The 22,461-nt window shown below is 41.7% G+C and overlaps 2 protein-coding genes and 1 long non-coding RNA gene across 5 annotated transcripts in view; 1 reads left to right on the top strand and 2 right to left on the bottom strand.

Moving 5' to 3' along the window:
* The window catches only part of LOC146492814 (uncharacterized), a 181,421-nt gene that overhangs the window by 47,158 nt on the left and 111,802 nt on the right, over positions 1 to 22,461 (bottom strand). The gene's annotated exons all lie outside the window — the stretch shown is intronic.
* rpl11 (ribosomal protein L11) lies at positions 279 to 4,681 on the top strand. The gene is made up of 6 exons (XM_085148001.1): positions 279 to 393; positions 1,003 to 1,153; positions 1,946 to 2,052; positions 2,350 to 2,481; positions 3,835 to 3,945; positions 4,600 to 4,681. The coding sequence occupies exons 1-6, from the start codon at positions 388 to 390 to the stop codon at positions 4,627 to 4,629; spliced, it is 537 nt and encodes a 178-aa protein (XP_085004127.1). The 5' UTR covers positions 279 to 387; the 3' UTR covers positions 4,630 to 4,681.
* Positions 6,641 to 21,183, bottom strand: klhl43 (kelch-like family member 43). 3 transcript variants are annotated; one of them, XM_085147993.1, is made up of 8 exons: positions 20,896 to 21,183; positions 13,077 to 13,203; positions 12,669 to 12,989; positions 12,153 to 12,301; positions 11,340 to 11,686; positions 10,299 to 10,598; positions 9,909 to 10,084; positions 6,641 to 9,594 (listed from the first exon to the last, which is right to left on the bottom strand). In XM_085147993.1, the coding sequence occupies exons 3-8, from the start codon at positions 12,980 to 12,982 to the stop codon at positions 8,799 to 8,801; spliced, it is 2,082 nt and encodes a 693-aa protein (XP_085004119.1). In that variant the 5' UTR covers positions 12,983 to 12,989; positions 13,077 to 13,203; positions 20,896 to 21,183; the 3' UTR covers positions 6,641 to 8,798. The 3 variants fall into 3 exon arrangements, with proteins under 3 accessions (XP_085004119.1, XP_085004121.1, XP_085004120.1); XM_085147995.1 differs by lacking the exon at positions 20,896 to 21,183 and adding an exon at positions 20,500 to 20,565; XM_085147994.1 differs by lacking the exon at positions 20,896 to 21,183 and adding an exon at positions 20,355 to 20,462.

The following is a 22,461-nucleotide window of genomic DNA, read 5'->3' as shown; positions in this document are numbered from 1 at the left end:
TGCCTCCTCCTGCCTATTAGTGCAGTTGTGTTGAATTTTGAAGCATTGCTTAAATTATAGTGGGAAACAGGGCAAAAAAGCACTGTGTGTTAATTTATCAGTCAAAACTGCTGATTTTACCTTCAAAAGAAAAAAGTTCAAAACTTTCTTTTATGACGTCTAATATTTTAGCTCTATTGTCATTTTAACTTTATGATATATTTTTAACTTTATTTATTTTGTTGTTGTTGTTGTTGTTGATGTTGATGTTTTTAGCTGTTATTATTATTTTACGTTACACGGAACCTTGGCTCTCCCCATCGATGTTTCCTCAAGCCGCGTTTCGGTGAACCCACGACTATAAATATACGTCGCCGGAAACGAAACGCCCTCTTTTAGTGATCCAACATGGCGGTGAGTATCGTCTGACATCATACTGTGGCGATGAAATATGAAGTAACGGTTAAAATCTGCAGTCATCGGAGCAGCAGGCTCGTCCTGATGGCTGATCCGTGAACAGAGCCATCGACCTCACTGTGGTTGATCACACTGCGGTCGTATTTGTACATAAAAGTTGGAGAAAAGTGATTAAAAGTAGGAAAGCGAGTAATGCTAACCAGCTAGCCGCTAACAGACTCTGTGAACCTGTGCGCTTCCGCTATTAAAGCTCAGATTGCAGAGACGTTCAGGCCGCTTTTTGAGCGTGTCGTTATTTAATCGAGGTGTTTTTAGGTAGTTTAACAGGGTTGCCAAAAGTCAGGACGTGTATGATTCTTGTGTTAGTGCTAACAGTAGCATTAGCAGCGGGGATATGTACGGACATGTTCTCCGGCCGGCATGTGTTGATCTCAGGCTGAAGTAGATCAGATCATTGACAGGACTTTAGACTGAAGGAATAAACGAGTTAGGCTAGTTTGTTAGCGGAACAGGAGCAGCTAAGATGGTGTGAGGACTTTGGATGATGGTGGTTTTGTCATGTTTTATATTTTTGAGTTGCTGATCCTATGTGTTGTTCCCTTTCAGGACCAGGGTGAGAAGAAGGAGAACCCCATGCGAGAGGTCCGCATTCGCAAGCTCTGCTTGAACATCTGCGTGGGAGAGAGCGGAGACAGACTGACCAGAGCTGCCAAGGTGCTGGAGCAGCTCACGGGGCAGACCCCAGTCTTCTCCAAGGGTAGGTGTCTGTCTCACTTTAGCAAAAAACACAACTTTGTCACTGTTACACAGTACAACCAGGTTCAAAGGTAAAGTCCCTGTGTATATGATAAAGGACAGTACAAATATACAACACAAGAGTGCCATATGGACAGGTGAGGGTAAGACCAAACAGAATCTAAGCTATTGGGATGAAACGGTCTCTGAGGCCTAAGTTGTGAGTATTAAAGACTGTCGTGTTGTCATTATTTGTATTTTACTTTGAAAACTCACTCATTGCCAATGGCCTCTGTTGGACTTGCATACCTCCTGACAGGAGATGGTGACTGTAGTCCTCGTTTGGCACACCGGTACATTAGTGATATTGTCGCCTGTTGCAGGTTCTAGTCTGGTCCTCAAAGTTTTCACTTTCTAGCTGTGGTTTAGTCTTAGTTATTAGTTGTACTGTAATAAAATATGCTGACTAATGCAACTGGTGCTGATGAGTGAGGGCAACAAGCCAGCAAATCTGTGGTAACGGCTCCAGGTTATGTTTCTGTTCTCGGTTGGGTTTAAGCTTGTTTCTTAAAGTCAAGAAAACTTCTAAGCAGCTGAACAGAGGTTATGAGTAACCGCGGCACACATCCCGCCTTGTGTTTGATGGGCCAGTAGCAGCTCAACTTTTTAAACTACTTCCTGTAGCCCCTTGCTATGTGTATAATCTTAAATGTGTACTTCCTTGAGGAGGAATGGACTGCATTTTGGAAATATTTCACTCCGCTTCGTGCCGTTATGGGGACTTAAAGGTTGTTTTTGTTTCCTCCTCCTGCAGCCCGCTACACTGTGAGATCCTTCGGTATTCGCAGAAATGAAAAGATTGCTGTCCACTGCACCGTCCGTGGAGCCAAAGCAGAGGAGATACTGGAGAAGGGACTCAAGGTCGGTGTCTCCATGTCACGTTTTACCTGCGTCCATGTGATCTTTTTCCACTTTTCAGCCCTTTGTGTCGCTTACCCAGACTGATAAATGTTAAGGTTTTATATTGTAGCGTTTAAAATTTGAGTAAAACTTAAAATCATAGAAAACTTTAAAATAAAAGATTCATCGTTCTTCACAAAAAAAATTTGTATTAATGTAGAGTTATTCAAATTGACATGAATATTCAGATTTGCTGTCGTGTTTTGGGGAATTTTCTTGTGCTGTTGCTGTAAATCGGTTCTCCTCTGCTGCTTCCAGGTGCGCGAGTACGAGTTGAGAAAGAACAACTTCTCCGACACCGGAAACTTTGGCTTCGGCATCCAGGAGCACATTGATCTGGGCATCAAGTACGACCCCAGCATCGGCATCTATGGTCTGGACTTCTATGTGGTGAGTAAAACTCAAATGCCTTTAAAAGTAGATAATTGTAGCGCTTATGGTTGGACTTGGAGGGTCAGTGACGGCTACTTGTCTCTTTTTGCTTTGATTGTCTGTGTGTGGGTGCTTGATGTTGTTTGGACCTGTCATTGAAGGTTTTTGAGGGTTTTATGGTTTTAGATGACATTAAGACAACAAATCATAATAAATACAATGTAACGGGGATTTATTTGACTCGTTTAATCCTCGGAGCAGCTTCCTGCAGTAGGTTTGTCTCAAGTGCTTATGTTTACTAAACCTAAGCAGTGTTTTATATTTATGTCAGTTTATTTGATGCCATCATTGTAGTGTGGCCTTTGCAGTGAGGCACAGAGCTGCCTGTGTTTCAGCAAAGACTTTGTTCTGATGTTGTACTTTCATTTTTTTTTTTTTTTTTTTTTTTTTTTTATTTTGCTCATTTTATAACCACAAAAAATATTTTAAGCTTGACTAAATTAAATCAGTGAGGGGGAACAAAAGTTCTTTACCTTTTAAAACCGAAACCTAAAAAAAAATTAGCCTGAAAAAATAGCATACAGCTTGACAGGTTTTGCTGTATAATAAAATAAATGAGAATTAAGTCTTCAGGGCTGTGATACGCAGATTTTCAGCCTTTTTCTTTTTTCTTAGTACTTTTAATGTAAATCCAATTTTCCAAAAATACCAGGAAACTGATTGAGGAAGGCGATTCTTTTGAAATCCCAAATCAGGAAATTGACAGGACTTCAGTATGAATTTATACACGGTGTAACAAACAGCGCAGTCACACAAATATCAGTGCTGGAAATGGTGTAGACTTCATCGTACTCTCTACACAGAACACGTTGATTTAAATTGAGCTTTAGACCTCCCACCAGAGGAGGTGAGCAAAGACACGAAGAGAAAGTTGATTTTTAACAGAACGAGACGTCCTTTCAGCCCAGTTTGATTTTAAAGTGGTGACAGCTGAATGTGAAGTGCGGTGCAGCTGCATAGACTGTCATTATAAACCCACTCACAGCTGCATGCTGTTAACTCAGATGTGACGTCTGATTAAAAATCACACACAAAGCTGATCGTCTTTAACTGAAGCAGTACATAAAAAGTTTACCTCTGCTTTAATGGAGTTTACTTTCTCCTATTGAAGTCGTGCACTGTGTAGCCAATATTTGCTAATGTTTTTGTAACATTCATAAGTATTGAATGATTGTTTTTATTTTATAAGCGAATGAAGTTTTGAAAACTGTTTTGGGGGCTGTACTGAGGTCAAAGCTTTGGCTTCACAGACGCGCATCCATGCTGCTCGGAGCCTTTTCTGAAGCGCTCTCTCCTGTTTGTTGCGTTCAGGTTCTGGGCAGACCCGGCTTCAGCATCGCCGACAAGAAGCGGAAAAGGGGCCGCATCGGTTTCAAGCACCGCATCCGCAAAGAGGAGTCCATGCGCTGGTTCCAGCAGAAAGTGAGTACACAGATCCTGATTGCTGCCAGATTACGTGTCCTTTATGGAAGAATTACCCTCTGTAGGGCAACACTTTCACCACCAGGGGGCAGAGTTTCCCACTGGGTGTGCTGCTCATTTCCTGTAGAGGCTTGGCCTTTTTATAAGACCACTGTTAAGAACGAGAATGTGCTGTTAGTGACCTGCATGAGTGAAGGTTGGGTTGATTTTTCATAGCAGGTGCTTCTTTACACTTTTTTTAATAGCTGATGTTAATTTTGGAAGTTTTTAAACTGTTTCAAAATAAAGAAATTTAGAGAACGCTCCTTTAAAAGCGACAAAGAGGAGGAACAGGATATTTGACTCAGTGTGAGTGTCATCGACCTTTAAAAGCTCCCAGTCTGACCAAATGTTAAACCTTTTATTTTGAAGGGGAAACCCTGATACTTCTAATTCAAGTTAAATGCTGAACATGTATCATAAGATTTGGTGGATAATTTGCTGAAAAGTAGCTCCTTTGAATCAGAGGAGGCTGGTTTTATCATTATTTTTGAATTATGGAAAAGGGTAATTAAACTATTTTTAAAAGTTTTGCAGCTTTTTAAAAATTCACATCCTTTTTGAGTGAAACGGTTTTTCATGTGTAACCTCACATTCTCGTCTCCTCTCTTTCAGTACGATGGCATCATCCTCCCCGGCAAGTAAAGGACCACCTTTTGATCTTGTTTGTAACAAAGTAATAAAATGGAAAAAATAAGTTTTTGTCTCGTGTTTTTTATTTCTCAGATCTTTAAAAAGCAACATTAATACAAAGCTGTTAATTGTTGGAGGGAGAAAAATCTGACCTACAGAAATGTTGTGCCAACTATCAAACTTATGAGGGAATAATTGAAGTGTTCATTTCTGAAATGCAGCAGCATTAGATTTTACTTGAACGCACTTTTACTTGCGTACAGTACACAACAACAATCTTTATTTATAGAGCACATTTAAAAACCAGCGGTATACCAAAGTGTTTAACATAAAAGACAGAGAAGTAACACGAGTATTATAATGCCTTAGCAAAGTATCAAATATCCTCACAGGTCAATGCCACTAATACACAGGGGTAATATAAAATGCATATCAAAATAAAAACATAATAAAAGCACAAGCCATAAAAATATGTATAAGAAAAAATAGAATATGTCTAAAAGTCAGGTGCGAGCATTAACAAGCAGGAAAGGCGAGATTAAACAAATAGGTTTTTAACCGTGATTTAAAAGATTGGATGGAATCAGACGCCCGGATCACAATCGGAAGGTTATTCCACAACTCTGGTGCAGCCAGGGCAAACGCCCGGTCACTTCTAGACTTCAGCCGAGATCTAGGCTACTTTAATGTGCTCATTTTAAATGCAAACATGTTTAAAACTGGAATAAAATTCTGATAAAAGTACTAACATCCTTCAGTTTATCAACATTTGAGTTATTCTGATTCCGAGTTGCAGTTTCCTTATTTTGCTAATAGTTTTAATTATTTAAGCTTTATTTATGCAGGTAGTCCCATTGAGACTCAGTGTCTCATTTACGAGACATTAAAATTAAACAATAAAATGAGTTCTGCTTAACATTCTCACAGCAGTAGAAGAAGAACATGAAACTGCTTAAAGGCAACTTCTTTAAAATACTCGAGTACAGTTTAAATGTACTCCTGCTGTGACACCAGCAATAATTCACGTCATGCAACAGAATTCGCATGATAAGGTGGGGCCAGGTTTCACAATGAACTCACCCGAAACTCTGGCTGATTGGGACCCACACCCAGTTCCACACCTTGGCTCAGGCGATTAGAGGATCATCAGGGGGTCCTTTTGTCCCTCTGTGGGGGGACACTCCCACCAGGTTTATATCTGGGACTCTCCACCATTTGACCTTAGAACTGAAGAAGCCTCTCGGATGAGAGGTGAAACGTCTTCAAGTAACTTAAAGAAGTCCAGACGCTTTTCTTTGCAAGCTCCTTTGACTACGATGACCTGGATGACTGAGAACCTTCACAGACAACAGACACATTAATGAAAAATAAAAATTTTAATGCGTGTTCTGCAAAATGAGTCCTTCAGATAAATCACATGCTAAAGAAAACAATCCTCACTGTAACAGGAAGTGTTGAGATGGTTGAGAAGCAGAAACCATGGCAACAAAAGACAACCCTTCACTTTGCAGAGCTCAGGCAGCGCTCTTCCTGTTTCTCCAAGCACAGAGGAGCAGGTATGGCTCCTGCTGGATTAGTGGGTGGATCCACGAAGGTTTATGCTTCATAACTGATCGTGATCAAAGACACTTGAGTAGGATTGCGACTTATCCTTAAGGCTTTAAATGCCTGCAAAATACTCAGTATGATTTCCAGGCTCCTGCACAGTGCCATGTTGCATGTGATAAACCTGTGTTTTTGCACATGATAAATAATCTCTATATATTTATGCTGACTTATTTGATTATGTGTAAATTCTTCATGTAACTCTGTTACACAAGTGTGATGCAAAATGTAAATTAAAAAGGAATCTGATCAAATAAAGTTTTAATGTGCTTGTTTTATACCAAGCGCATACATCTTTAACAGTCATGTTTCCTGCACTGATTTCCTGCCCTGAAAAGCAGTAAGTCGTTCGTGTCTCCACTTCTAACGTGACGTCTAGAAAAGAGAGTATCCACAATAAACAAGAGGCAGAGTCGACTTGTTTTGATCAGATTGTCTTTATTCAGTGAAACTCCACAGAAACCACCCAAACACATGTTCAGCCAATCAGATGAAGTGCAGGATTCAGAGTATTTATCTGTGAAAGTGCTCCACAGCTGCTGGAGTCTCACTGGTTCTGCGGTTTATCTTAGTTTCAGTTAAAACAGGTGAGCCGTGACACCACTTAATTCTTTATTTGTATATTTTTATCCTTTTATTCAGATTTTTATGCTTTTTTTATGTTTTGGGGAAACTTAATTGTTTAGTGTTGAAGCCAAGTTGCTTAAACTTTTTTATTTTTTTATATATTTTTCCAGGCACTGCATCTGCATATTTTTTGTCTTTTTTGTTACGTTTAAGCTACACTACTTAAAATTAAATATTAAATAAATAAATCCTTGATTACATGATCGTTTGTTGCTGGTTTTCTTGTGTTGATCTTGAGTATTTCAAGTTCCCTGATGATAAATCGTCATATTTTTTTCGGTTTTTGTCAGTTTTTTTTCTCGCTGTAGCGGACACACACACACTCCTGCCATCACTCTCTCACACTCACACACACATTCACGCTTGTTTTGACAGCCACGTGCTGGCTTAGAAACATCTTTGTACACAACCTGCAGATTCACAGCAACGTTTGATTAAACCACCCCAGACACAGATAACCTTTTTTCCATCTATCCGTCCTTCATCATCCACCTGTCGCCTCTCTTCCTCCACCGGCTCCTTCTTCCCATCCATCCGTTACCTTTTCTGTTTCCAATCCACCTTAAACCTCCTTTGGACCATGCAGTCTCCTATTTTTTCTTTTAAAACAGCTCGGGTGCTGTGGTCGTTTGCATCATCAGTAAGGCTCAGATTCTAACTTCATAAAAATGGAGGACACACGCACATGGACAGAAATGTGTCTTTGAAGACGTTAAATTGGACAAATACAAGACTGGAACTTTGAAACTGAGTTACAATTTTTAAAACAATAAAATAGATTATAGCGTCTGAGCCCGTGATCTTATCTTTTTTTATGTTTTGTTTGTATTTCGCTACTTTTTGGATAAATAAAGTATTTCATCTTCTTATTCTTACATACACGCCCTGTCACTTGTACTGGATATTGCATGTTTTCATGTTAGCTGCCTATAATTGCAAGTTTAAATGTTTAAATCTTCGGTCAGATTGTCGATTTGAACGAAGTAAAACACTCTGGAGCCCATTTCTTACTGAACGTCCATCACAGGAAACGCTGACGTCGGTGCAGAGAGGCACTTTTAGTTCACCTTAATCAGATCAGATATAAGTTGACATGCAGATGAATGGTGATGGCTCAAACTGTGGGAGCACCAGTGTGTGAACATGGGGAAGATGTGCGACTGTCGATCAGACGTCATTATATAAAAAACAAAAAAACGAAGACACGTGTATTTAACTCCTCGACTGTCTGTGGCCTCGTACCTGAAAGCAATGTCACCGTGGCTGTTTTAATAATGTTTGCTGAGTATGCTCACTTCTGTTAATATGAACTTAATATGCATGATAAGTGTGACTTTACCATGTCTACATTCACATTTGAGTGTTTGAGTAAATGTTTTCTCAGATGTTTACATTTATTTTGTCATTTACTCAGCACTTGCGGCAGTTTAAAGGTACTTTTTGTAATTACCCTTTAATTAAACCTGTCACCAGCAGGGGGCAGCACTCTACTGATGTTTGTTGAGATTTTAATTTAGATGTTTTACTTTTGATCTTTCTTTTGAACTACCCCTATTTCCTCGACAGGCTTTGTCTTTTTCCTGACAGCCACAGTAAATACCTTTAAATTTATTAAATTAGTGGCTGGTTAAGTTACGCTGACTTGCTGCAGCACATCGTGTTATTACACAAAAATCTGGCCCGGCCCTAGTTTGCCTCTTACACACAGAACACAGATGCTTTGGACATAAAGTCATAGCAGCTTTTCAGAACTTTAGATCGTTTTTCAAAAAGGTTTGGAACTTTTTTTAAAATGTAGCAATTTTCAACATGAACCTTTAAGTTTATCTGTTTTGTTCTTAAATTGTGACGTTCACTAAACTTTTCAGAAAAGACATGACATGATCCAGATGTTGTCCTGAGGTTGACCCGCCCCTACTCTCCTGTGGTCTCTCTCCTCCTCCGTGTTCCTATGCGGTGGTGCTCTGTGATGAAGACATGCTGCTCTCTCTGCTTCGGTTCTTGGCGACCTGCTGCTGGTCTTCGTTGCCCGGGGTGTTGCGGTGCTGCCGGCGCGGTGTTTGGCGATGCGGGAGCGTCAGGGTGCAACAGGAGACTCCAACTGTGGGCTCGGGAAGATCCTCAGCCATAGACCAGCTGTCTGTGGCCGGGTCGTATTTCTGCACGGCCGCCTTGTAGCGTTTCTCCGCTTCATTCCAGCCGCCCAGCAGGTACAGCTTTTCTGCCAGCGAGGACAGACCTGCAGTGCTCACACCAAGAGGCAGCGGGGCGGCCCGGCTCCATGATCCACTCTCAGGAGAGTAGACCTCCACTGACAGCACATCCACCCGCTCTCCACCGGGCCCCAACTGGCTTCCTCCCACCACGTACACCTTCCCTCCGACGGTGGCGGAGCAGTGCCAGCCGCGGGGCGTCTCCATGGGAGGCTTCTCGGACCAGGTGTCGGTCTCCACGTTGTAGCACGCCACAGAGCGGGAGTAGGCGCAGTTGATGTAGCCACCGGTCACCAGGATGTCTCCGGAGGGCAGGGTGGCGCTGGCGTGGCAGCAGCGGGGCATCTCCATGGGGGCACGCATCTGCCAGGTGTTGGAGGAGGGCAGGTAGCTCTCGCTGGTGGCCAGGAGACCTTCCACGTTGCGCCCGCCAATGGCGAACAGTCGACCGCCGCTGGCAGCCAGGGAGAAGTGTGTGCGGCGCTGACGCATGCTGGCCAGGTGGAGCCAGGTGTTGAAGCGAGGGTCATATCTGATGTAGGGAAATGGATGAGGAGAGAGTCAGTTAAAGGCTCGTTCAGGGAAAAGTGGGGCTCTAATATATCTGATTAGGTAAAACCAAAGTAGCAGGGACGTGTTTCTGATCTCAAGGTCCTGTTGATGTATGGTTATAAATGTTTTTCCAGATGTTCTGCAGTAATATTCTTTTTATTGCTTTAATATTTTCTGAGACGTGATCTTCTATCAAAGTCACCATAATATGATCAAAGAGCAGCATTAACCCCCCTGTGAGCGTCACTACAGTCAGATATCTGAGAGCGTCCTGCTGGTTGTTCCTGCTCCCACCTGCTGAGGGTGCTGACGGCGTGTTTCGCCTGGTTTCGGGCGTCGTTCTGGTCCTCTCCTCCGGCCACATACAGAAAACCATCCATCACAGCCACGCACTGGTTGAAGCTCTTTGCTGGCAGCTGGGTGAGGTGACGCCAGGTGGCTCCTCCGTCACGAGGGTCCCTCCACAGCACCTAAATGCCAAGGTCAAAGGTCAGTTTGGCATTTTATTCGTTTTAACTGAATATAAAGAGTACAAAACTAGTAAACAGTGTGATTCCTAAGAAGTCCATCCCAGCCCCAGGATCAAACTATATGTCCTCTCACTCATATTTCCCCATTGAGGGACAATAAAGGATATTTCTATTCTATTTCTATTCAGTATAGTTACACATTTTTAGCACCGACCTCTCGGCTCAGAGCTCTCTCGGTGAGAGACGGACGCCCTCCGACGATGAGCAGAGTCTGATGCCCGGCGCGGACCCGCGTGCGTCGGGACTGCAGGGTGTTTTGCTGGTAGGGCAGCAGGTGGTAGTTCATGGCGTCCACCAGCAGGCGGTGACACTGGGGGTCCTGCATCATGCGCGGCACAGGCTGGATCTGGCTCACCAGCTCGCTGGCCGGGATGGTCTCAAAGCGAACGTGCGACAGAAGCTCTGCGGCGTGAACCTGACGGGAGGCGTCAAAGTCGAGCCACTTCATGGCGAGCTGGAGGAAGAGATGACATCACTGGACATGAGAGATTTAAAGATTTAGCATAAACTCTCTCATTTTCCAGCCCTGCAGCGGCCATAGTTGTTCAGGACACCCACATCTCCTGATTTCTGTTTGTCATGAAAAAGTTTTAAAAAGTTTTGTTTTGGCACTTATGATTCAGGTCTAATTAATATGATTTGTGATAATAACTCACCGTTTGGATTCAGTATGTGTAATTTGTTGTGCTACTAAACCAGTCCGGAGATGGTACCAGTTTAATGTATCTACTGAGGTATTCACAGACTCACATATGGTCCAGTTTATAAATAAAATCACTTCTTCTCAGCTGTTTGTCTATTTAAGTTTGTAATGCGACTGTATATTAATAAACAGGCAAGGAGTTATACTTGGGGCCTTATGCTCACAGCCGACCTGCAGCTGACTGGTCTGTGCTGGGTTCTCAACAGCTGGTCTGGGGCCTGTTTTTAGTCCTGGATGAAAATAGAAGGAAGTCCCGGAGGGTCAGCGAGTTAACACTGCAAGTGTCAGGAGTCGCCTCCTAGAAGACCCGGCACTACTTCTCAGTGAGGACCTGAGAAGTTGATATTATGTCCCCCAAATTCACAGTAAGAAGCATTTTAGTAGAATTAGGATTAAAATAAACTTAAGATTAAACCGCAGCTGTGATTAATTCGGCCGGAGGTGCTGGAACGATGTTTTATTAACAAATAAACACGATGTTTGACCTCTGACCTTGAAGGCGGTGACCTCTGAAGGCAGCAGCAGTGAGTCGTCCTGCAGGAAGGCCGAGATCTGCTCCAGGGTCAGCTGGTTGAAGAGCGGCGTCTCTGCAAACTGCACAAAGTTCTCCAGCACAAAGCGGCGGGCGGTGTCGCACACAGGCAGAAGGGCGTAGGCGGCGGCGATGTTCCAGATGTAGACACAGGTCTGCACGTTGAGCTCGGCCAGCAGGAAGTCCACGCACATCTTGAGGAGCTGCGGGATCTGCAGGGTGGCGGCGGCGGACACGGTGCAGCTGATGGTGTACAGGGACATGTGGACGCGACCCAGGTAGGCGAAGGTGATGACATTGGCCAGACCTGCAGACGGGGAGTCACCGCATAAACTGAAGAACTTAAGAAAGTTGTTTAGATAAGGAGTGTCATGCATCAGTAGGAGCAATGGATAACTGTTTTATTTTAACATTTTATTGCCATTTATACTTGAAAAAAAAGATTTTTTCTGCTTTTAACTTCATAGGATGTAAATAGTCTGCAGCACGACATGATTCAACAAAAACATATAAAAGACAGAAAAGTAAACTATTAATACGCACTCTCTTTTTTTAAGATGTTATTGCTGTAGCATCGGTATAAGAGATGCTGTGATTGGCCATTGTAACAAACTTGGAGGAAGGCCAAATGTACAGGAAGCTGTACATTTGGCCTGGTAACCGTCATGAGGTGCATGAAGTCTGTGGCCAAAGGAGTTTGACTTATGTTGTAAGCTTTAGTTGAAGGTTACATGTAAGAATCTAAGCTTTGGCTTAACATGAATTGAACCTACCAAGAGGCGAAAGGGAGGGGAGTTCGAGGCGCTTCATGCTGGGGTCTTTGGCCAGAATCTCCCTGAAGTACTGACTGACTGAGGAGATCACCAGTTTGTGGACATCAAAGGCTTTTGTCTTACAAGCCAACTCCAGATCAGTCAGGAACCTGGGAGGAACAAAGAAGAAGAAAGCTCTAATAAAACTCTAAACTGGTCATTTTTCCAGGTTGTATCGTTCCATAACTGAATTACTGATGTGTGTAATTGAAAGATTCATTAAATGTGTGGGTTTTGTAATGCACTGAATCATAGCTGTAGCCTAAGAAAGTTATATTGTATCATGCTGTTTTGGCACATACTGTAAAGTGCCAATAAAAGTTTTTCAGTTCCTTGAAATTTTATTGATGAAATTCTGCCTGAATCTTGAAATTACCCTTGTGTGCCTCAGCAGCCTGTAAACTTATATACATATATTACTCTATCACTAACTGAAAGTGTTTTACAGTGTGATGCAGCAGTCAGCATCAAACTAACTTCTCCTGGCGCATCTTGCTGAGCTCCTCCAGCAGGGCGTTGCCGTGCAGGGGTCGCGTGAGCTCGCTGCCCAGGCCGAGGCCTCTCTCTCCGGGCTTGATGACGGGCGGCGGCAGGGGTAGGTTGAGGCTGTTCAGCTGAGCGATGTCCAGAGCTGCCATCTGCTCAATCTTCTTCACCCCGCTCTCCATCACCACAACGCCGTTGCCACGGTTCTCCACTTTCAAGGTGGCTGAAACAGCCTCCATGGCGACCTGAGAGATGGTTTCCACGGCAGCCTTTTTCGGACGGGAGGCCTTCTTCTTGGGAGGCATCGCTGGACTGTGGACAATGTGTATTTTTTCTTTGTTTTAGTCAATCTTTGCTTTAATGACTGAGTTTATTAAATTCACCCACTGAGTAACTTACTTTTACAATAAAATGCACAAACGAGTTGGTTTGATCTTCTTTAGGGGAAAATAAGTGTTCAGCAGCCTTGGATCAGTGTAGATAGCTGGGTAAGTTGGTGGTTTCACTCTAACACAGCACACAGCACCTGGAAGAAAACAGAAACAGAAATTTGGAGTTCACCAACTTTTCCAAGCACTTTGATGTTCAGCCTGGAGGAGCTGATGACCGAACCAACAATCGTCCAGTTGGTCAATGACCGACTTTACCTCCTGGGCCACAGCTGACCACAGGTTTACAGCAGCTGCTCTTTCCAGGTGCTCTCAAATTCAAGTGCTGACCAGGCCTCAATTTACTTAGCATACGGTTGCAGAATCTGCAGGAAAACAGCCTTCAGGTTCCTCCCTCACTACCTCGGCAAACACTTTGCCGATCAGTTTTTGGATTATGGTCATTATAAGAGTCAGAACGGATGATCACCTGGGATACACTCATTCACTAACAACCAATCAAATCCACCCCTCAGTCTTCACATCTAGTTTTAAAATGGTGACTCAGCTTGAGGCTTCATGATGTGATTTCCCTCTCTGGTGTAAACAGTCCTGTTACCGTTTGTCGGTTACTAGAATGTCTTGTTATGTTCACAGTTAACCTTTAAGCCAGTTTCATGGTGGATCTTATTTTTATTTTCAGTTTTTCTAGTAGTCTTAGTGCTATAGCATTGCCTGTATACATGGTTAATATACTTATATGACATGTTGGACTGGTTTGAAGGTGAGTTTGCTTTGCTGACAGGAGATTTTTTTTACTTTACCCTCGTCTCCTGTGTGCATCCTCTGGGCCAGGGTTGTCGAACTCCAGGCCTCGAGGGCCGGTGTCCTGCAGGTTTTAGATCTCACCCTGGGTCAACACACCTGAATCTAATGATTAGTTCATTACCAGGCCTCTGGAAAACTTCAAGACATGTTGAGGAGGTCATTTAGCCATTTAAATCAGCTGTGTTGGATCAAGGACACATCTAAAACCTGCAGGACACCGGCCCTCGAGGCCTGGAGTTCGACACCTGTGCTCTGGGCCATTTTCCTGTGAATCATCCCAGTTTCCTTTATAGTTATTGTTATCTGGTATTTCCAGTATGTTATTCTCATACATTTTTTTCATTATTGCTGCAATTTTGTTTAACATCGCAGTTTTTATATTTTGTACATATTGACAAAGCACTTTGGATCCACTTCTTACATTTTCTGTTTAGAGTATCACAAAATCCACGAGCTTTTCAAAAGTCTCTGTATTATGGTGACTTCAGAATCACTCCCCGCCTACTGACAGATGACCAGTACTCTGACACAACACAACAAACACCGACTGATCATCAGAACCTTTTTCAAATCCCGCAGAGGCTCGCCCGAGGACAAACTCCACGTCTGTAGCTGTGAATGACAGCTGCATGTGTCCCGAGGCTCGGCTCGGGGCGGTGTTTGCGGTTTATAGTGGCCCACTGTTGCACATCACACACTCCGTATTTCACTCACAAAGCAACCGGGGAATCTAAGTCACGCTCGCAATGAGTCGAGCTCTGCAAACTGCCAGAGCAGTGAGGTGAGATGTTAGAGGGTATCTGAAATAAGCAAAGAGTAGAAATGTTGCATAGGGGACGTCCTGCATAAGCTGAAAGCATATAGGTTCAGTTGTGCATGAAGGATGGAGGGTGTCGTCTTCTCTTTTCAGCTGAAAACAGTAATATCTTGTATATTATATGCATAAATGTATTTGTGCAACTGGTCTGGATTATTGTTTACAAACAATTTTCACTGAAAGCTTTCGGATTCTACTTATTCTGGTTTGGTTTGTTTATATCTTAAATCAGGAATGACAAACTCATTTTACATCGTGGGCCGGACTCTCCCCTTTCTGTCAGTGTAAAGAAGTTTGACTGCACATTTAATCTCTGAGAATAATATAAGAATAAGAAGTGCAATATCAACAGCACATCTTAGTTTTTCTGCACGATAAAGAAAAGCTGCTCTGGTAAAACAAAAAAAATGTATCTGCACAGAGTTTTGGGCCAAAATTGTAAGAAATAAATGTGAAATGAAAACTGATTATTTCTACAGTAGATAGTAAAAAAAACAACCCCAAAACCCAGGAACTTTTACATCATTTAATCATTTATCTAGTACTTAATAACGTTGGTGTAGTATGAACATCCATTGGGAGAAAAAGCTATAAAACTTTACAATGCTGCTTAAATAAATAAAATAAAATATTAGCAATCTTTATTGCAAAGACTCTGTCTGTTTGTGTCTTTTGTCTTTGTCTGGCACTGTTTGGTTCACACTGACAAACACTTCCTTCTCTGACGATGCAGGACAAACAACAAATTTCAAATCTTTTGATAAAAACTCCTCATCTGAAACTCGGCGTGTCTGCTTTGTGCTTTATATACAGCTATTTTCTACATCAGCTGCTGCACTCGTGCGTGATGCAGTGAATGAGCGAAGGTCACAATGACACGGTTATAAATGTTAGTGACACAAACGCGGAGGCCTCCCTGCTCTGTTTGCAGAGTTTTAAAGTGTTGTGGACATGCAGCGATAAACACGGTGATCTTTGTTCCTGGCTCACAGTTTGTTGATAACGAGCTCTGCCAGATTCAAACATGACCTTAGCCTAAACTCTGAGCTCTGCCAGTTATAAAACCACACAGCCTTGGATATATCAGCTTTGCCCTTGTCGTCATTCCAGAACATGTTCAGTAAGTCCGCATTTCCTTTGTTTAGTGAAGAACTGGGCACAAGTGTAGATTTCAGGAGGGATAAACCATTAAAGCATTAAGAAGCAGAATTTGTCATTTTTGGTGTAACTGTTGCTCTCTTAGCAAAATATTCTGCAAAATTATGAATGTGTGCTTTAATACGTTAAAATATATGAGCTTATTTCTAACATGTTATTAATGTGATTTAAGCTTTTTCAGAATATTGGTGTAAATTAATGATGTTATGTTTCTCATGCTTCCTTTGCTGCAGAATGTGGCTGATCTAAATCTTTAACAACATCCTCTGATGCGACCACCAGTGTTACCGTATCTGTAATCTGATGTTGTCAAACCTCTCAGCTCATCAAAAAGACAGCTCGGTTAACTTCTAGCCTCATGGAAAAAGTATTCCTACACCAACAACTCAAACATAACTGCAGTGAAACCACCGAGACCACAGACGTATACATGATTCACCGCTCTTTCCACCCTCCTCCCTTAAATAGCGCCTTTGGGCTCCACATAAGGACGGGCCGCGGGTGGGAGATGGGATAGTACAGGACGGAGCAGCAGCTGTTGTTGGTGTCATATGACGAGGAGGAGCTCGGAGTTACAAATGGTCACTTGGAGTGTTGCAATCCCTCCTGAAACTAAGCTAAGCTGCTGTATAACCTCATACATCAGAAGAAGAAGAGTGAAATCGCTCCACAGACGTTCAGATCTGTGAGTCTATACAGGGTTTCTGTGACTGTGACCTTGGCCCCTCCCCTTCAGTCTGATGGTAACAGCAACGCAGAGCCATTAAAACATGAAGGACCAGCAGAGATATGAAGACAAAACCAAACGTAAAAGTAGAAAATTGAAAATTTACAGCCTGATCTTAAAAAATATGCAAACTTTTACTTATAGAAATTTCAAATAAAGTAAGAATTTCTTTTTCAGTCCCATAAAAATCGCATAAACATGGCACAGAGGCCCCAAGGGGTGCACGATGAAGTGAGATTAGTGGCTCAGCGGGCTATTTCAAGCTTAAAGTCAGAGTTTTCAGTGTTTTTGTGCCTGGCTAAATCACAGAACCTGGTCAAGAGCAGGTTATGTTCACAGTTTAAAATCGTCTGACAGACCCAGGTATTCACTAATTCTTTTATTTAAAGCATGATTTTAGTGCAATACAGATTCTTCAAGCTGGTAATCGGAATATTGATTAAACCCAAACTGTGTGTGAGTCTCTTTCACACAGCTGCAGCTGCAGCTGCCCGAGCACAGAACACACACCAGGAATACCTGCTTCTGTATCTGCTGGCAAACTAAAGCGATTTCCACGTCTCCTTATCAGAGCTCTAAGTCTCAGATATAAACAGCAGCACTGAGGGCGCACTCTGCGATAACATAAATAAACAATAAAATGTTTATTTTACTGCTCAGTGCGATAAATCACCAGATTTAACCATTTTCTGTGACTTAATCTCTTTTTGCAACGACTATGCATTTTAATGATTTTTATCACCATTTTATTATGATGATCATGTGATAATGGAAGCCTAACAGGGAGAGCTGATAAGCACCGTCATACCTGTTAACTCCAGCTGGGATTTCAGGTTTTGTCAGTTAACACAAAGAAAGTCTGTCTGTGTTTATAGCATACCATGGTTCATTAATTCTAATTAGCAAAGGTGAAGCCGACAATGCAACAGCTGGTTACTGTGTCCCAACAGCTGTCAGTGAAGGTGGCCACGCCCCTCAGAGAGAAACTATCCACAGAAAACTGTAAGCAGGTTTATTCCTGCTGTGAAGCTGGATGGTTTAACCTGGAGGTTTATGGGGACTCAGTTTAGGAGCAAGCCTCAAGTGGCCGTAAGAGGAACTGCAGTTTTTATCACATTCAGGCTAATCAATGCCAGCATAGCTATTTAGCTAAATCTGATTAAGCACCTTTTTCTTGTTTACATAATTTCACGCTCATGGTTGAACACCGGACAGTTTTTGTTCTTCCTCATAAGACAATGCCTACATCCTAAATCCTAAAGGGAAAAAACGTCCACCGGTATTTTAACCTAACTAGTTTAGAAGAGTAGCTTCAGTCTCTGCAGGCTACTGAATTTCATTCCCTTTCAAAAGTTAAACACAGTGTAGTGATTTATACATTTCTCTACCATATGAAAGAGCCTCACTTCAGTCCATGGAGGATACACAAATCCCTTTGAGGTTGAATCAGGAAGGGAAAATCAGCCAAATCCTCTGTGGTGACTCCTTTGAAAGAGGAAGCAGCTGAAAGTAGCTTAGCTTAAATGTTGAAGCATTACTTAAATGCATGTTTCACAAGTGTAATTTACTAAATGTGGCCTGTCACAAATATTAATAAGCCCACTCTCTTTCATATAAATGCATCTGGAATAAAAACAAGCCACTGGCTGACGCTGTGCTCTCGTAGTTTAAACATAAATAAATCCATCTATCATTTCCTTTAACATGTAACATCTTTAAAATCAAGATTTCAGACAAACTTGCTAACGAAGGGAGTCAGTGCTGTGAAAATAATCTTTGCTCTGTGTGGGTCAGCTGTCACAAATATCTGGGACCAAGGTTAGAGGTGCGAGCAGCTGCTCCGTCATCCACCGTACTGGGAACCAGACCTCCACCCCCAGCTCCAACCACCACCAACAACAAATATACCTCTTTCAAAACAACACGATTGAGCATTAATCAGTTTGAGTTCAGGTGCTATCACAAAAACTTTGAGAAGATCCTGCCTGTGGTTAAATAAAAGCTCTGGACTAAAGCAGATCAGCCCATATGTGTAATAGATTACTCTGAAAGCTATTAATGTAAACATGCAGCTGAACACAAATAGAGTTCAGTTTGAATCGCTGCCAGTGATCACATGATCCATCTGTGGGCTGATTATTTTCTTATTTACAAACATAAACATTTTTAACATTGTTGAATTTGATTATTAAAGATGGAGCTGTAATGAGCCTCACAGCTTCTTCTCTGCAGTCTAATAGATGTTTGTTTGTGTCTGGTGGAAAAGAAAATTACATCTTAAATGATGTTGAAAACACTTTTTAACTGTATTAATTTGCTGTTGCCACACGTGCTTTTTCACCTGAAGAAATAGGAACTATTTTACTGTGAAATACAAGGAGGAGGCTGGTAATCTAAGCACTGGAGGTCCAGCTTCAGCTCTGAAATTTTATTTTTAAACCTTGACCTCTGTGAAGCTGCTCTGAGTGTGTCGCACTTCTCAAAGAAGCACAAATTTTGTCCAATAACTGTCACTCTGCAGAAAACGAGGAGCGTCTTTTCAGTTAAACGTGTAAGAGCTGCACAACACAAGCGCAGTCTACAGATTCTGATTCACCGAGTGTGCTTATTGTTCCTTTTTGTTGTTTTTAAACTTGATTAGAGATGTGTTTTCAATCAGCAGTGATTCAGGAGTGAAAAAAAAACTCTAATGTGCCAATTTTAAATAAAACTATGTATTAAGTGTGAATTTATCTGCTGCCTTTTGTGACTGGATCACAGTGTGGTCCCTGTTCAGATCTTTCTGGCAGCGTTGCATTACATTTCTTGAGTCTAGGCCAGTTTATGTAACTCAGGAGCTTCCGGAGCGACTTTCCTGCCTCTGGAAAACATTCAAATTACAATCTTATAATGTAAAACCAAAACATAGTCAGCAGCTACACAACACATTTCAGGGAGGAGACATCGGAAAGAAGCGTTTCTCCAGTCAAGCACAGTTACGTGTTTTTTGGGGAGGTTTAGGAGACGGAGAGCACCTGTCGATGAGGAGGAGCAGCAGGACTCCTCACATCCACAGTGAACACATACAATTATTCTCTCTGGCATAAAGAGCAGCTTAAGTCAGCAAACTTTCATTTATTAAAGTATAATTTTGAATTAATAACTCATATAATTTATATATAAATACTCCGATTATACGCTGTTTGATGCTCAGCAGGAAGTGACTGATTTTAGAGCAATTTCACCGATCAGCTGCTTGCTATAGTCTGAAACATCGGCGTTATTTACAGAGTTAAAACTGGTCGTTGATATGGTTTCCACGGACAGAAATAGAAAGCCATCTGATTCATACCTGAATTGTTTGGGAACAACCGTCACTCACGGTCTTCTCCATAGTGTGCGTGGAGAGGATATCCCTAATCTGGATTACACATAAACAACACCTTTATACAGACATCTACAGTGTCTGTGTGTAAATTCTGCCTCATTTGTTGCCGGGTAAACTTATTTATCTGGTCTCTCACAGCCTTCAGCTCTCATGTGCAAATTATAAATATTAATGTGAGATTTTCATACGTTTGTTCTTCTTCTTACAAGCTAGAAACTTCTGTTTGTTTCACTTTGTTTGAATTCTTGATCACAAATTTGCCCGTGCTGGAAAATCCAATCAAACTTTTTAAACCATGAGTCTCAAGAAAAGCTTGATCAGCTCGATGTAGAAATGGTTGCATTTATAAAGTTCATCGTTAAATAAAGAAATTAGTCAATAGAGAAAAGATTCAAAGCTGCTGAGGCCTTACCTGAGCTACAGAGACAGGTGGGCTCATGCTGTTTTCATGCTTGGGCTCCACAACCAACTACAGGCTCACATACTGTAACAGTAATAATAACCCATAATAACGGTGTGCTATACTGTGTGCTATACTGCGTTTATGTCACCTGTACCTGTGCAGCATAAATCCACACGACACAACAGCAGCTCCCGACTTCTATCACCTTTCACATGTGGCTGCATTCCTCTGCTTATCTCATACGGGTATTTATAGAAGCTGACCAGCACTACAGGCGTGTGTGTGTGTGTGTGTGTGTGTGTGTGTGTGTGTGTGTGCGTGCGTGTGTGTGTGTGCTCTAACACCCCCTGCGGTACAGTAATATTCCAGCAGCAGCTTCTTCACATTGTTTCCACTCAACAGTTAAATATAAAGATTCGAATAAATTCTAGTTTTTATGATGATAGCATTTCATATGTGTTTTGTTTTTATTTCGCTTTAATAAAATCTCCACACAAAAAAGTATTTACCCTCAAGATGCTGTTAAGCATTGAAATTAAATGTATTTTACCTCTTTCTCTGGCCTCGCTCCTGCTCTTCTTCCCTTCCTTTTCTTCTTCTTTCACCGTCTTTCTTTGTTTTGGTTGGTTGTTCACTCACAGGTTCCTCTTAGCTCCGTCCCTCTGTCCTCTGTCCATCTGCAGCAGTGCTGTGTGTGTGTGTGGATGTGACTGTTTGTGTGTCAGTATCAGGGTCCCCAACAAAGCTGTAACGTCTGATTCAACCCCCATCAGACCCTCCTCTTTCGTTTTCCTTCTCCAGCATCCACCTCCATTTCCAAATACAGGCACCCCCTCATCACCCCTCCCCTCCTTGAATAGAATCCATAACAGGCCTGCTCTCTTCTCACCACCCTCCCTCCTTTGGGACCTCAGGGTGTCAGGTGTTAAACTTGGCTTCTCTCTTGTGTGTCTGTTTTCTTTGTTAGTTTGTTGCTCAGCTTTTTCACACCAGCAAACAGGGTTAGCATGGCTCAATAGTTATTTTATGATTACTGCAAACATTAAGTTGTCTAGTGTTTAGTGGATAGTAATAAATGTGCCTGGAATTTAAATGCAACAAAAACTGACAACTGGAGTCATGCACAGAATTGACATAATATAAAAATATCACCTGTGTTGTTTCACGTAAACATGCATTCAATAAATATCAGAAATTCTAATCCAAACAAACCAGACAGCTACAGGTTTGTGATTCCTGATGAGATGCTTGGATAATGCAGTGGTTCACATATCACATAGCAAGCAAATGACTCCTGGTTTGATCCCAAGAAAAGACACATATCCTATTGGCGTTATGTCAGGAGGGCAACTGGTGTAAAAAAAAAAAAAATCTGCTAAATCAAACATGTGAAGCTAACTGCTATGCTGACCCTTTGTGAATAAGGAGGTAGCTGAAAGTAGCTTTCCTTTGTATAAAAGAAAAAATTAACAGTAAGTCAACCAACACTGTAGTTTTAAGAATGAATCTTATGGCATAACTCTGAGGAAAACATCCAGCTCCAACTTATAATAACGCATAATCAGTGATACCAATACATTTAACGTGGAAGACATTTGTGACTTTTTGTACAAGCTCTAGGAGACGCTACAGTATATGCAAGTGCATTCAGAAATGTTGAAGCTGGTCCCCTGGAAACAATTGTTGATAGAGGAATTCAATGAATGGGTGTTCTTGTTTTAAAGTGACCCTTCCAGTCAGTCTGTGGTTGACAGCATCTCTGCTTTGTCTGTGCTTATGAACATTTTTTTTTTATGTTACTTTAGTGAAGCTAAATCTGTTTGGGGGCATGGTAGCCAAACTGAATAAGATGGTGTGAGTTTACGTCATAAGCTTAGTTTTTTTAGTAGATATGTTCAATTTTTTTGTGGAAAACAAACTAATACTTTTATAGTTAGTTCACTTTATTGTGTTTATTTTGCTTTCAGATTGTTTTAAATCATTAAGAGTTAAAAAAAAATTAATAATAATGCTACATCTTAAATGAATGTACACGTTGAATTACGTTTGAATTACGTTTTGTTTTTGTTTTGTTTTTTTCTTCCTGGCCCTGGGCTTTTATTTTCTAAACTCCGTC

This window comes from Neolamprologus multifasciatus, chromosome 22 (assembly GCF_963576455.1).
Source record: "Neolamprologus multifasciatus chromosome 22, fNeoMul1.2, whole genome shotgun sequence".
NCBI classification, from domain to species: domain Eukaryota; kingdom Metazoa; phylum Chordata; class Actinopteri; order Cichliformes; family Cichlidae; genus Neolamprologus; species Neolamprologus multifasciatus.
Note: the sequence above shows the minus strand (reverse complement) of the source record. Positions and strands in the feature narration are given on the sequence as shown.